Below are 15,487 nucleotides of genomic sequence, written 5' to 3'. Positions count from 1 at the left end.
GAAACCAGAAATCACTAAAACATAAAAGGAGTGTGGAGGAGCACCAGATTTGGAATCTGAGCTTTGAGTAAGTTTTTTTTTAATGCGATATTATAAGGTGCAAGATTACATCGACAAACGATTTCAGGGTGCTCTTTGTTAACAATGTAAAGCAACAGTCTATATTGGTAGTATTGTGGATGATATTTGTAGTAATGTGCAGCAGGCAAGAATGCATCACAACATATAAACACAAATCATGATCAATTTCTGACTTGAAAAATGTGGTTTAATAAAGTAGAACTACTAAAGTAGTATTCTCCAAACGTTGGAAAACGTTTACCATTTTATTTTAACGATCTATACCGTGCAAAAAAGTTAAAGAACTAATTTTTGGAAACCGCGTAATTTGCTCCCACTGCGATCCATAAATTTTAAATTTGACTACAACCTTCTTCCTTACTGGTGCATAATTGTGAGGTCCTGTGACGTCATCCTCGGTCCAGACGGAGTCTCAGACAGCGAGGTGTTGGCACATGCGAGAAATAGAGCACAGCTCGGAAGTTGGTGTGAGCTGTAAGATGTGACATTAGCATGAAGTTCGATCACAGTTGTGCACAGCGCCACCGCTGGCGCTTTGCACGATGAGAAGCACCAGGCTCAATGGGTGTCGAAGTTCCTGGCAGGTAAATTTGTAACGTACTCAAATGAGCTGCGTGCCGGGCAATGAGGGTGTTGCCGAACTGGTGTGTTTCAGAGAGAACCTCAAGCACATGTTAATATTGCACTCCCGCATGTTCATGTCACAGGAGGATGAAAAACAGGAGAGCTTATAAAACGTAAGTATCCCTTGCTACTTTGGACGCTTTTCAAATTTGTTTGATTGGCTTTGGAGAGTCCTTAATGGCTTTAACCTGTACAAGAGAGCCAAAATGCGGTCTCGTTGCGCTCCAAAAGGGTGCTGTCACTTTTAACTGGGATACAGCCCAAGAACGTCCTTAGAGAAAGGTTGAAACGTCCAGGAGGGAGGACAGTGCCAAAAGGTTGTCGAGATCATCTCCCTGTTGCTCACTGCACTTCGAACTGTCGTTTTCAACCGTGAAATGTGCGGAAATCAACGCTCCAGGGAAAGCACTGATTCCATTGATGAACTTTATTCCACCCCTGCGGATTCAGGTGGTAGAATATCCATCTATAAAAAACTGCGTGGATTCAACGATGGTAACGCACGACGTCAGAAAAAGAGATGTCACGAGGTTAGTACGGACTGTGACGACTTTCTCGTCGTGTGGGACGTCCACGGTAGCTTTGAGCAGAATTATGCTTAAATTTGGTGCTGATGTGACATCATTAAACAGCCTTACAGCTCACATGGTCCTTGGAGCCGCGGCCTTTCTTTTTCCGAAGGTGTCGATGTTTGGTGCATCTCCGAGTCCGAACGTGACGTCGTAGCGAGATATGCTTTTGCGCCATTAAAGAGGAAGGATTGTGCAAACCTTTGAGCCAAATTTCATACTTGTGTGTCACAATGGAAGACAATTACGGCATTTTGGAAAAGTGTTTCATTAACTTTGTTTCTCTGTGTGATAGCTCCAGTACTGAAGAATAACACGAACATATTCCTGGACAGCATCATTTTTAGAGCGTACATGTACAGTCAGTCGCAGACTTGACTTGTACATTTCGTGGTGTGAGCAGAACGCTTGTTACATGCGCACAGAGGACATCCACAGTTACTTGTAAACTGCACATCCGGAGAGTGGAGGTCGGGCGGCCGCTGGCGCACTCACCTCGTTGGAGTACTTGACGGAGGGCAGCGGCACCCAGTGGTAGCCGAGCGCGCGGTCCCACAGCATGCCCTTGCTCCACGCCTCTATCAGCAGGCCCGTGTTCACGTCGTTCGTCTCGCTGAAACACACCGTTGTCACGCTGTCAAGCTGCGATCTGCCATTCGTGTACAGTACTTAGTGCAGCTACAGTGATCCTACGATTTTCACATTCAGGAAAGAAAAAGTGTCGTTGACACCTATGATACTTTAATAATTAAGATCAAAAATTAATACAATAAGAGATACCTCACCTTGCTTTAATATAAACGTAAGCTCTCTGTCCAAAATACATAACACATGGGATGGAAATATGTAGATGTAATGTACATGTATAGATAAACAAATGATTACACTTTCAAATAAATTGGATGATTCATTCAACAGAAAGAGCTTAATAAATTAATCAAGTCAGTAATATCTCGGTTCACCTCTGACGATTATGCAACCAGTTATTCGGCTTGGCGCTGTTTGGTAGAATTGTCGGATATCCTCGTAAAAGATACCGCGCCCAATTCTACCCGACTGGCACGATACACCGTCAAAATCCCGAGCCGGTTTGAGGGCCCTTCCCGTAATGCTACGGCCGTTGTCATATTGGAAAGACATGCGGTGACCTTGCTGGCCAAAGTAGAGTTTGCCGAGCGCTAAGACATGCAGTAGAAACTCTAGCCAGGTTCTGGTGGGCAATACCTTACTGAAACGTAAGCCCAGGATAGCCCGCTGTGAGGGACAATAAAACGAGGCGTCGAATTTGTCGACGTACCACTGTGCTGTAACGGTTCTGTGAGTGACAGCCGAAGGGGTCCTGCTGTCGTTGCAGCCCAGGCAAGCACTGTCGGTTGTCATGCCGTATGGCGGGCGACAGCCAGGCTGATGTACCACCACTGTCGGGGGCATCTCCACACCAGTGTCTAGCCTGCAATCTCACTGACAGAGCTACAATTGTCTGGCACTTGGAACTGAGTGGCGATGGCCATCGAAGAGGTGTCTGGGGTCACGATGCCGACCTGCGTGTCGGCCACCGCACTGCCCGCCAAACGGTGCAGACGCTCCGGGGCGCCGCTTCACCCCACAGCGCGGCCCACTCGCTCGTCGGCGGCACGGCGGTACGTCGGCGATCGTCTACGTCCCGTTTTGTTGTCCTCCGTGGGAAGCCATCTCATTTCAGCAAAATAAGACCGGCATCACGTTGCGAGAGTTTCTACAGTTCGGACATCAAGGTGTCTAGATATTGCTCTTACTCCACACTTCCGTGACGTGTACGCTGTATACATTTCTGTTTTCCGAGAGTACAATAAATTGGTTCAAATGGCTCTGAGCACTATGGGACTCAACTGCTGTGGTCATTAGTCCCCTAGAACTTAGAACTACTGAAACCTAACTAACCTAAGGACATCACACACATCCATGCCCGAGGCAGGATTCGAACCTCCGACCGTAGCAGTCGCACGGTTACGGACTGCGCGCCTAGAACCGCGATACCACCGCGGCCGGCGAGAGTACAATAGCCGTGTTCACAGAACCTCTTGGTTTAACGAACGTTCAAGCATCGCATCACTCCTCAACTCATCTGATGGATCACCGAATCGCACTCCCACGAAAGATAACTGGAACCATTTGGAACAATGCTCGAGACGCAGCAATTAACATCCCACAGTACTATATCTCCTTGGATTCGTGTCATCAGTAGTTAACTTTAGCCTGTTATTACACACCAGAAAGCACTTATGGACACACTTCTCGCCGAATGAAGGCGATTATCGAGGCTAGGAGGGTGCTGCACGGTATTAGCGACACGTATCCTGGGTTGCTTATCTTAAGAAAGCTCTTTTATTTGCAGTACTGTTCAGTTTGGTCCGGAAGAGTTTAATAGCCCATCTAAACTATAAGCAGACAGATAACCAGAAACTTAAAATCAAGTAGTACGAGACAGAAAACATGAAATTCAACAGTAAACCTCTCCGTGGTGCACAACGTTTCCCTTGTAACGTGTGCCACTAGAGTTTTCTTAGTGTCTCTGTCGTGCCAACCAAACGATCTCGTGACGAAACGTACAGCTATTCATTGAACCTTCTCTATATCTTCGATCAGTCCTATTTGGTGCTGGTCCCACACTGATGAACAACACTCAAGAATCGGTCGTACAAGCGCCTAGTAAGCTTCTTTGTGGGTGACCTCGGGGTAACTTAGGCATTCGAGGATGAACGTGCGGAAATTCTATTACCCTCAACGATTGTGTCGGATAGGGATCGCGAAAATAAGATAAGCAAGCTTAGGACGAGTACAGACGCATAAAATCATTTCTCCTTTGCTTAGTAAGCGAATGGAATAGGAAAGAAAACTGTTAATACACGCACGATGTACTCTCCGTCACACACTGCACATTAACTTGCAGCGTAGATTTGCAGAACCAGAAATCTTGAATTCTTTAATTGTCTCCTAGACAGCAGTTCTCGCTAAGGTTGGTACTCAAGTTCAAGGTAGACACGCAGGAACTGATATGTAGACACTGATGTCATGTACACACACAGGCGGTGTAGTTGGAATCACCCAGCCAGTAAAAAATAATTGATGAAGCATTTTCACGAAACATTTGACAGCGTGGGTGTTTCTCCGTATTTCTGAAACCAATAGCACTACAGATCGATTTCGAGAAGGCGCAATTCTTTAATTACAAATACCAGTAATTTCGCATGCAACCTGTGGCGTGTGGAAATCGAATGTGAGTGCTCTTCCATCCTTTCTTCAATGTGCGCCAGTAATTCCAGACACTGACGCAACGCACACGGGACTGAGGCGTATAGCGCTGAAAGTTTTCACCGGCAGTAGCAACGAGTTTGAAGGAAATTGGATGATGAAATAACTTCTTCACTGCTTCGGACAGATAAAGATACACATTACTCCTGTTAATGTAAGCTTCTTGTTCGTTATCATTCTCTTCTAAATTCAAGCAACTGCCCTGTTCTCATCACGTAACTATTTCTCCACAACAGATTTGTCTCAATGAAACTCTAACGCTTCTTTACTTCCCGTCAGCGAAATCTATCGTTTAACCAAACCGCCGTACGATGTTTCAGGAATGACCAATTAGAATTCCACGTCCTGAATTCTTCTAGTCATTGTTTTCATTGGTTCACTCTGGACCAGAACATTTTTCCTTATACAGGGTGTTACAAAAAGGTACGGACAATCTTTCAATAACATTCCTCACACACAAAGAAAGAAAATATGTTATGTGGACATGTGTCCGGAAACGCTTACTTTCCATGTTAGAGCTCATTTTATTACTTCTTTTCATATCACATTAATCATGGAATGGAAACACACAGCAACAGACCGTACCAGCGTGACTTCAAACACTTTGTTACAGGAAATGTTCAAAATGTCCTCCGTTAGCGAGGATACATGCATCCACCCTCCATCGCATGGAATCCCTGATGCGCTGATGCAGCCCTGGAGAATGGCGTATTGTATCACATCCGTCCACATGACGAGCACGAAGAGTCTCTACATTTGGTACCGGAATTGCGTAGACAAGAGCTTTCAAACGCCCCCATAAATGAAAGTCAAGAGGGTTGAGGTCAGGAGAGCGTGGGGGCCATGGAATTGGTCCGCCTCTACCAATCCGTCGGTCACCGAATATGTTGTTGAGAAGCGTACGAACACTTTGACTGAAATGTGCAGGAGCTCCATCGTGCATGAACCACACGTTGTGTCGTACTGGTAAAGGCACATGTTCTAGTCAACATTAACTTCCTTCAATTGGGCCAACTGGCGGTGAATCGAGGAAGTACAGTACATACTGACGAAACTAAAATGAGCTCTAACATGGAAATTAAGCGTTCCCCGACACATGTCCACATAACATCTTTTCTTTATTTGTGTGTGAGGAATGTTTCCTGAAAGTTCGGCCGTACCTTTTTGTAACACCCTATATAAACAAGCTCTTCTTGTATGTACATTTTCTTCGTTACAAAAATGGTCACTGTGAGTGATATTGTATTGAGGACTAAATATTGATGTTTAACAACAGCAAGGGCAGGATATTAGGGGCGACTTATTATTTTAAGTTGTCCTCAACGGATGTGCGTTTTGAACAACCCTGGTCCCTCATCAGATGTGAAGCAGTTTCGTGTTCCTAGGTACACAGAAGCCGTAGACAGCCACAAAATGCCAGTTTCATCACACTACTGAAATTTAAAACGTATTTGATTATCGTCGTCAGAGCTACGTTAGGTTATTTGTAATTGTTATGGCACTACAGATGCTCAAATGGTTCAAATGGCTCTGAGCCCTATGAGACTTAACATATGAGGTCATCAGTCCCCTAGACTTAGAATTACTTAAACCTAACTAAACTAGGGACATCACAAACTTCCATGCCCACGGCAGGATTCGAACCTGCGACAGTAGCAGCAGCACTGAAGCGCCTAGAACCGCTCGGCCACAACGGCCGGCTATCCAAATACAGAGAGATTTAAACAGGCAGAATACGGCGCTGCGGTCGGCAAGGCCTATATAAGACTACAAGTGCCTGGCGTAGTAGTTAGATCGGTTACTGCTGCTACAATGGCAGGTTATCAAGATTGAAGTGAGTTTGAACGTGGTGTTATACACGGCGCACGAGCGGGGGGCACAGCATCTCCTAGGTAACGACGTAGTGGGGATTTTCCCGTACGACCATCTCACGAGTGCACAGTGAATATCATGAATCCAGTAAAATATCAAAGCTCTGACATCGCTGAGGCCGGTAAAAGATCCTACAAGAACGGGACTAACGACGACTGAAGAGAATCATTTAACGTGACAGAAGTGGAAGCCTTCCACAAATTGCTGCAGACTTCAATGCTGTGTCCTCAGCAAGTGTCAGCGTGCGAACCATTCGACGAAACATCATCGACATGGGCTCTCAGAGTCGAAGTCCCACTCGTGTACCCTTGATGACTGCACAACACAAAGCTTTACGCCTTGTCTCGACCCGTCAACTCCGACTGGAAACACGTTGCCCGGTCGGACGAGTCTCGTTTTAAATTACATCGAGCGGTTCAAATGGCTCTGAGCACTATGGGGCTTAACATCCGAGGTCATCAGTCCCCTAGAACTTTAGAGCTTCTTAAACCTAACCAATCTAAGGAAATCACACATATCCATGCTCGAGGCAGGATTCCAACCTGCGACCGTAGCGGTCGCGCGGTTCCGGACTGAAGCACCTAGAACCGTTCGGCCACCGGCGGCCCCTCGCACCCTTACGGTTATATGAAGAGCGTTGTAGGATTGATGGTGTCAGTTCCGTCCATCACTACTTCAGACATTAGTCGAGTCCATGCCATCTAGTGTTGCGGCACTTCTGTATGCTCGCGGGGCCCTTCATGATTTAGGCAGGTGTACAAGATTCTTCGGCTCTTCAGTGTAAGTTGACATCATACATCGATTAAACTGTTGTGGCACTTAATCGATTTGATCATACAGTGTAGGAAGGCTTATGCTGTAGGGCGCCAGGAAGCAGTTAGTATTGGCAGCCACACGCAAGCAGCCGCTAGGCAGTCGCGGCCTAGTTTTTTGAAAGCGATCACGTATCTGCAATGAACCGAATACGTTTCCGCGTAAAGGTGATGTTGTAAGTTAAAAGTGCCTGGGGGAATGTTCATATACAAGTTCGCAAGTACATATTAGAAGTCTCGTTGAGTTCGTGTGGAGGTAATTGTATAATTTTCAATACGTGCTCAGTATATGATGACTAGAATTCAGTAACTGACGTTCCAATATTACCGTTAAACTGACTCAAATTATTGATTTTTCCTTGATTCTTTAATGATAAAACATGGTGGCATTCGTTTATTTGGAGACTTTCATAAAGCAGCGTTGAAATTTTCCACTTGTCTTTCCATTCTTCTGAATCGAATTTATGCTCGTGTGGAGCCACGAACGGCGGAGAAGAAGACCAGCTGGACATCGAGGCAGCTTACAAGACACGAGATAAGCAAAGCTCTCAGTTCTGAATTGCGGAGCGTGCAGGCATGCAGGATGTTCTAATTAAAATTTGATGAACGTGTTCTCCACATGCAACAATACGCGAGGAAAACTTGTACCGTTACCATGTTCGACGCTATAATGTGTCACGGTAGGAACGCTCCTTATCTCACCCTAAATAATTAATTAGTAACGAAGGTGTAGGAACAACTACAACGTATATGAAATCAATACAGTCCACGCGTGTTGACTGTACGATCGTCCTCTGAAGTACCTTAGATTATACTGCCCACTGTTAGCACATTTCCCCCTCTCGCCAGAAAATGAAGAAAGTAAAACTACACCGAACAAGAAGGTAATGTCATATCGTAGAATTTAAATGAATTTAAAAGACTGCTGAAGTGCATAGTAATGTAAGTAAACGTTGCAGAAATAATTTGTTTCCATGTTGTAACTTCATACGTATTTTATCCAATATTTCTGAGAATTCATCGATCGTCTGTGTCTCTTTTGACTACAGAATGCTGTAGTACTCTTAGTGGTATCTCCTAGATGATTTTTCTGGTTAACAGAAACACTTCCTGGGTCAATTTTACTCCATAGATAGATGCTAACGAATAAACAATATATCTGATACAATTAATGAGTGAATGAATGAATGGCTGGGAGATCTCATCGGTGCTTGTTCGGCTGCCCGGTGCAAATCTTTCTATTTGACGCCGCTTCGCTGACCTGCGCACTGCTGTAGAGTGAGGTGAACCGATTAGGACAGTGCACATTTTCATTTCATAATGACTAAATAGATCTACTCTCTACCGTTGCTGGAAATGATACTGAGCTGCAATTGTAATAATGTCCCACCGAGGGCATAGCAAATGCTTAGTCCACACGTGTACTACAGGGCTGACTAAGTACAATCGTAAGATTATTTCGCAATATTTTTAAGACCTGTTGTAGCAGATAGATAGTCTAATTTTTATAGGTACTGGCAGCGTAGTTGAATTCACTCTCTTACTAGGCATTAAAGCTGCCTGATCAGATACATAAAAAACAATAAAAGGACCCCGTACTTCAGTTCAAGTATTTGAAGGAATCATAAAAACCGGCCCAACTGTAAACTCTTGGCGCGCATGGTATCCGCGTTGTCTGGGGCGCCTTGTCACGGTTAGCGCGGCTCCCCCCGTCGGAGGTTCGAGTCCTCCCTTCGGCATGGGTGTGTCTGATGTCCTTAGCGTAAGTTAGCTCAAGTTAGATTAAGTAGTTTGTAGCTTAGGAACCGATGACTTCAGCAGCTTGGTCCCATGGGATCTTACCACAAACTTCCAAAAACTGTACACTCTGACCAGTTTACTGGCGGAAGTAAACCTGTAAGGAGGGTTGTGACTCTTAATCGGGTAGCTCAGTTGGAGACTACTGGTCCGCAAAAGGTGAATGTCCAAGGATTGATTGCTTATTTGTGAACTGATAGGCCGACCGCAGTGGCCGAGCGGTTCTAGGCGCTACAGTTGCAAAGGGGCTTAATTAAAAACAAAGCACTAATATTAATGAATAATTGCAATGATTTTAGTAGCTGTGTGATCGGTTACCAAGTCTCGTAACCGGTTGGCCCTAACTAGTATTAGCACGCTACCTGACTGCATAAAATAAAAATAAAGAATGACGAGGAATTTCCATTAACACAATTGATTAATTAAGTTCCCTGCAACTATAAAAGCTACGAAACAACAAAGCACAAGTGTAACTGTTCTGTGTGTGGTAGTGTAACTCAACGTACATGTATCTGGCTCGGTTCTTTCTCAATACGACAAAATATTTTAAACACCATTTACAATGAACTAATTGAAAAACCAGAAATACTATAATTGCACATAGAAACCAGAATTAAGTCTAATAAATGAACACAAGCCAGATGCCTTGTTGACTGTACCTACAAGCAAGAAGCATTGTCATTAAAGAAAACTGTAATACCTTTCTACCTCATTATATATTGACGAAAATTTTCCGTTACACCAACATCATAAATCAAAAGCACATCTCCTTTCTCAAATACACTGTGACAATTGCAACTTCTTCCATCCGGAATAATAATCTTTAGCGCAATCTCTGGCGCTGTGACTCAGTGTAGCCACCTTTCACAGTCTCGAACCGCGCGACCGCTACGGTCGCAGGTTCGAATCTTGCCTCGGGCATGGGTGTGTGTGTGATGTCCTTAGGTTAGTTAGGTTTAAGCAGTTCTAATGGACTGATGACCTCAGATATTAAGTCCCCTAGTACTCAGAGCCATTTGAGTCATTTGAATCGGTAGGAATGAATTTAAAAATCAAAATTACATTATGGAAGGGACAAATTCCGACAAAAACACAGTCCGAATCCTTAAGCTCACTGGCGTTAAGGAAAATCCTACTTCAATGAGAGTTTGACAACGCCTGTACAGTGGAATTTCACTTTTACGCCGAATTACGTGACATACACAGTATGTAGTGAGTTCTGTTGCAGTTAAACATTAATTTTTTCTCCGATGTTACCAACTATCCTATTAGGTACATCATTTATATTACGTTCCACATCTTTCATAATAACTACTGTCTCATCTGCAAAGATGAAAACAGTTGGAGTCATCTATTATGTTTTGTGGTAGATGAGTTACACACATTGATAGAAAAAATGGCAACACCAAGAAAGAGTATTGCCACGTAAACGGAAGTTTGTAGGCTTGCTCGACATCTGAAAGACGATGTTTGTTCAATTTTCGCGCCACCGCATAAGCATGGCGCTAGTTGCGCCACTATGAGGATAGAAAGCAGGCTTGCTTTATAAACACACTGTAACTATCGTGAGTATTAATTAATTACGAGATTGTACGTGGTGTGATCGCGCTATGCAAGAATGCCTATAAGGCGACAAAGACGTCTCTATCAACATGTCACTGAGTTTGAACGAGGTCCTGTAATAAGGTTATCAGAAGCTGAATGTTCCTTGTGCGATACTGCAGAAAGACTTGTCAGAAATGTAGCGACTGTACATGAGTGCAGGCTGCGGTGAGTGTACGTCGCAACAAGACCGGTCTCCACGTGGCCACGTAGCATTACCGAGAGGGAACACCACCGTTTTCAGCGTACGGCTGTGGGTCGCGCGGGGTAGCCCCGAGGTCTGTGGCGTCTCGTCACGGTCCGCGAGGCTTCCGCAGTCGGAGGTTCGAGTCCTTCCTCGGGCATCGGCGTGTGTGTCGTCCTTAGCTTAAGTTAGATTGAGTACTGTGTAAGCTTAGGGACCGATGACCTCAGCAGCTTGGTCCCATAAGACCTTACCATAAATTACAGTGATTTAAAATGGAATGATCATATAAAGTTGATCGTCGGTAAAACAGATGCCAGACTGAGATTCTTTAGAAGAATCCTAAGGAAATGCAATCCGAAAACAAAGGAAGTAGGTTACAGTACGCTTGTTCGCCCACTGCTTGAATACTGCTCAGCAGATAGGGTTGATAGAAGAGATAGAGAAGATCCAACGGCGAGCAGCGCGCTTCGTTACAAGATCATTTAGCAATCACGAAAGCGTTACGGAGATGATAGATAAACTCCAGTGGAAGACTCTGCAGGAGAGACGCTCAGTAGCTCGGTACGGGCTTTTGTTAAAGTTTCGAGAGCCTACCTTCACCGAAGAGTCAAGCAGTGTATTGCTCCCTCCTACGTTTATCTCGCGAAGAGACCATGAGCATAAAATCAGAGAGATTGGAGCCCATACAGAAGCATACCGACAATCCTTCTTTCCACGAACTATACGAGACTGGAATAGAAGGGAGAACCGATAGAGGTACTGAGGGTACACTCCGCCACACACCGTCAGGTGGCTTGCGGGGTGTAGATGTAGATGTACTATAGTTTATGGTTCTGCATCTAGAGCACCAACTGGAGCAGCAGTTATCATGACAGTGACAAAATGAACGGTTACACATCGGTTACTTACACAGCTCCAAGCCATAAACCCTGTAGCGTGCAGTCCACTGAAGCCAAACTACCGCATAATGTGACTTCAGTGGAGCTTATCGGAGTGTGGGATATTTTCCCGTGGCAGCTGGCTTTGCCTCGGCGGCCGTGCGTTCGTAGTTATTCTACTCCTCCTGACATTTACACTTCGTCAGTCTGGTAATCCGGCCTGTTGTGCTGCCGCTCACGAATAGCATTCCAGGTGGTGCTCTTTCAACCCAATGTGATGTACACAGTGTCAACAAGTTGCACTGGCCTACTCGACCATCACAACTGTCTCCGACTGAGCACATGTGGGACCTCATCAGACGACAAGCAACATCAACCGTCTCTGTGTTGACCGATCAAGTGCAACAGGCATGGAACACCATCCCACAAACTGACTTCTGGCACCTGCACAAAACGACGCGTGCACGTTCGTATACTTGCATTCAACATTCTGGCGGTTACACCGGTTGTTAATATACCAGCATTTTACATTTGCAATGGCTTATCTCGCGCTTACGTTAATCTCTGATCTCACAACGCTAATAACTTAAATTTCATTACACTGTATTAATTTTTTTTGTGTTGCGACTTTTTCCCCGTCCCAGAAATGAATCGTGTCACTTTCTTTTCGCTAGACGATAACGAGCTGCTTCCTACTTTCTAGATATAAAGTGGATCAGCTGAGCTTTCTCTCCAATCGCATAATATTGCACTGCGCACGCAATCAGATGAGCTAGAGTGAACTGCGAGACGCAGGGTAAACGAGGACTCAGCGGCAGCAGTGTGAGCGTGAGACGGCCCACCTGGCTGGCAGAGAGCGAGAGCGCTGCAGAGAGGCCGTATTACGGCACTGGCCTTTGTCAGCGAAGACAATGTGCGCGCGCTCTTTCAGCCGAGGGCCCATTCCACCCCCTGAAAACATTTCGCACGTGCTCGCGCGCACGGGCGCCAGCGCGGAAGAGATTCCGAAAGAAAAGCAAAGGAACGAGAGATCTTCACAATAGCATTGTCTATCTCTCCCAGTAAATGAACATTTCACTACGTATGCACTTTTGCAGGTCCCCAAAACGCGGAGCTCGACGCTGCTCAAAGCTCCCTCCTTCTCTCTCTCTCTCTCTCTCTCTCTCTCACTTTCTCATTCTCTCCCCCCATTTCTTCCTTCTTTCTTTCTCCCTCTTTTCTGCCCATCAGTGATTAAGCCGCAGTCCAGTTCCCCAGCCTTTTAGCGCAGGGCCTCAACTCTGATTTCCCTCTACCGTTGACTGTGCCTAATAATTACAGCACGCATGAAATCGATATTTGTTTTAACCATCATTCCTGATTCTCTCAGTTAATGCGTAGAAAGGGAACATTTCCCGGACGAATATCGATTCTCAGCTAAAGTGTTCAAAATGGTTAAAATGGCTCTGAGCACTATGGGACTTAACATCTATGGTCATCTGTCCCCTACAACTTAGAACTACTTAAATCTAACTAACCTAAGGACAGCACACAACACCCAGCTAAAGTGTTGTGATCACGCAAAGACACGCACAAACAGCATGGATTCAGAAAATATTGTACTTGTTAAACATAACTAGGTCTTTATTCGTACGACGCAATGAGGGTTATCAACTGGAGATCTCAGATTGACTCCATTTTTCTAAATTTCCAAAAGGCTTTATAAACCGTTTTTTGCAAGCTGCTTTCGAATTCCTTTCCTATCCTCGATTCGGCCACTGGATTCGTGATTTACTGTCAGGAAAGTTAGTAAGTAGCTATTGGCGGGAAGTCATCTAGTAAAACCAAAGTTAGTTTGGAAGTTCCTCAGATACTCTTGTAGATCCACTGCTGTTCCTAATCTGCACAAACGGTTTACGAACGTATCTAAGAAACCTCTTACATACTTTGCGTATGACGCCGTCGTTCAACATGCAGCAAAGAGATCAGAAGGCTGAAACATACCTCAGTCGTGAGAAAAAAGGCAATTGACGCTGATCATCGAAAGCATCAGGTTCATAGGAGAACCGTAGTTGCATGTCAGCATGACGTGATTCCTGTCTTGTCACTACACTCCTTCCAACATCGTGAAGCAACAACAAAGGGGAAAGCATGAAGGGAGAGCATCTGTGGAGCTTCAGCCGGATGGTGCACACTGGAAAAGTACTATGGCGACATCCGGGGCGTGATGGTTTAACATCGTACAATACGCTGTCTTCGCAATCATAAAGGAAGACCCGAAGGCCACCGTAAACAATGGTTGCGAGAAAAAAATGGATTAAGCGTGGTATATTCTTTGCTAACAGACACTCCAGGAATGTACACAATGCGTAGGCAATGTGTAAAATGTCAGTTTTTCCACACATCGACGTTCAGTTTTAGGCATTACATGCATTACCTAGGCATTCTACACGATGCTGGATTTCACAAAATGCCGGTAACATATGCAGCACGGCTTTCTCGTGGTTAAAAAAATATATTAATCTTCAACATAAACAAGGTGGTTCCAAAGTAGTATCAGGATTCTCAAAGTGTTGCGTCAGCGGAAAAGTTTGGGAACGCCTGCTCTAAGAGAATTAAAGAGATTACTTAAATGAACTTATTTGAAAAGTCAGTTAAAAATTACCTGTTCTGCAATGCATTCTATACAATTAATGATTGCTTATATAAAGCAGAATATGGCTTTGGTAAAGAAATGAAACTAATAACAATCTTTGTCATCATATGATAAAATTGCATTAAGCTTAGCTCGCCAGGTAATAAGACGCTCTATGTTTGTAGAAATTTACGTGTGCAACGAGAAGAATGCAGTGGAAATGTATCCACATCTGTTGGGCGAAAAGTGTGAAAATGTACACTCCAAACAGACATTTCACAACAATTAATCTGTAAAAAAAAAAAAACGCACCACATGTTTTAATGAAAGCATGAAAACCGTCTGAAGATGAATCGTGACGATTCGAAATTGGTAACGGCACGTTTTGAATAAAGGAACTGAAAATAAATGTGATGTTGGTTGCTGTCTCATCACCATCGACAATTACAATAGTAATAACTGTAATCAACTAAACCGCTGGCAACCGATACCACAGCAGTCAAACAGTAATTGGCATCCTAACACAGGAACCAGTACACAATCAGCTGCCGCTTCTGCACCCCCGAACAGTGCCGCTGAACACAATAGGTCTGGACGAAACTGGAGGCATCAGACACCAGTAAGAATTGTAAAAGTGGTGGGCAACACAGCGCCTAGCACCTCAGAGGCGTTCGTTAAACTAAAGGCGACCTCACACAGCCTGAACATGGCAGTCGCGGAAGAAGCAGGGGGCAATTGTCGTGAGGGCGCGTATTTAATAAGATATAATCGAGGCAAAAATCTGAGTGATGAACTTTGCGAAGAAAACCATTTGTGTAAACTAACTGAAAAGGAAACAATCCAAGCTTCATTTCACGCAGTAGTAGGTGAAATACAAACCACAGTTACTGTCGACAAAGGCGCGGCTACAAATTGTATGGCTTTAGAATTCTATAATAAGGTGTAGTAATTGACTTTTCTTGTGGTAAATGTGTATTAAAGATGAATGGGAAGGGGTAGCCATGCCACTCATTAAAGGCAAGCCGGATCATTATATGTCAAGGAATCCGAATCAAGTACATAAGACTAGAACTAATTATATGTGGCAATCAGTTTCCTATGTTGCCAGATCAAACACAGCCCAGTCAACAGGAATTTGATGTACATTCTTGCAGACAGGA

The 15,487-nt window shown here is 44.5% G+C and overlaps 1 protein-coding gene across 1 annotated transcript in view; it reads right to left on the bottom strand.

The window, feature by feature from the left end:
• LOC126305261 (phorbol ester/diacylglycerol-binding protein unc-13-like) overlaps positions 1 to 15,487 on the bottom strand; it is a 641,582-nt gene that overhangs the window by 376,520 nt on the left and 249,575 nt on the right. Inside the window, exon 4 of the mRNA XM_049992031.1 lies at positions 1,770 to 1,887. Coding sequence (XP_049847988.1) covers positions 1,770 to 1,887 — 118 coding nt within the window. The remainder of the gene's footprint in view (positions 1 to 1,769; positions 1,888 to 15,487) is intronic.

Source organism: Schistocerca gregaria, unplaced genomic scaffold (genome assembly GCF_023897955.1).
Source record: "Schistocerca gregaria isolate iqSchGreg1 unplaced genomic scaffold, iqSchGreg1.2 ptg000304l, whole genome shotgun sequence".
NCBI classification, from domain to species: domain Eukaryota; kingdom Metazoa; phylum Arthropoda; class Insecta; order Orthoptera; family Acrididae; genus Schistocerca; species Schistocerca gregaria.
Note: the sequence above shows the minus strand (reverse complement) of the source record. Positions and strands in the feature narration are given on the sequence as shown.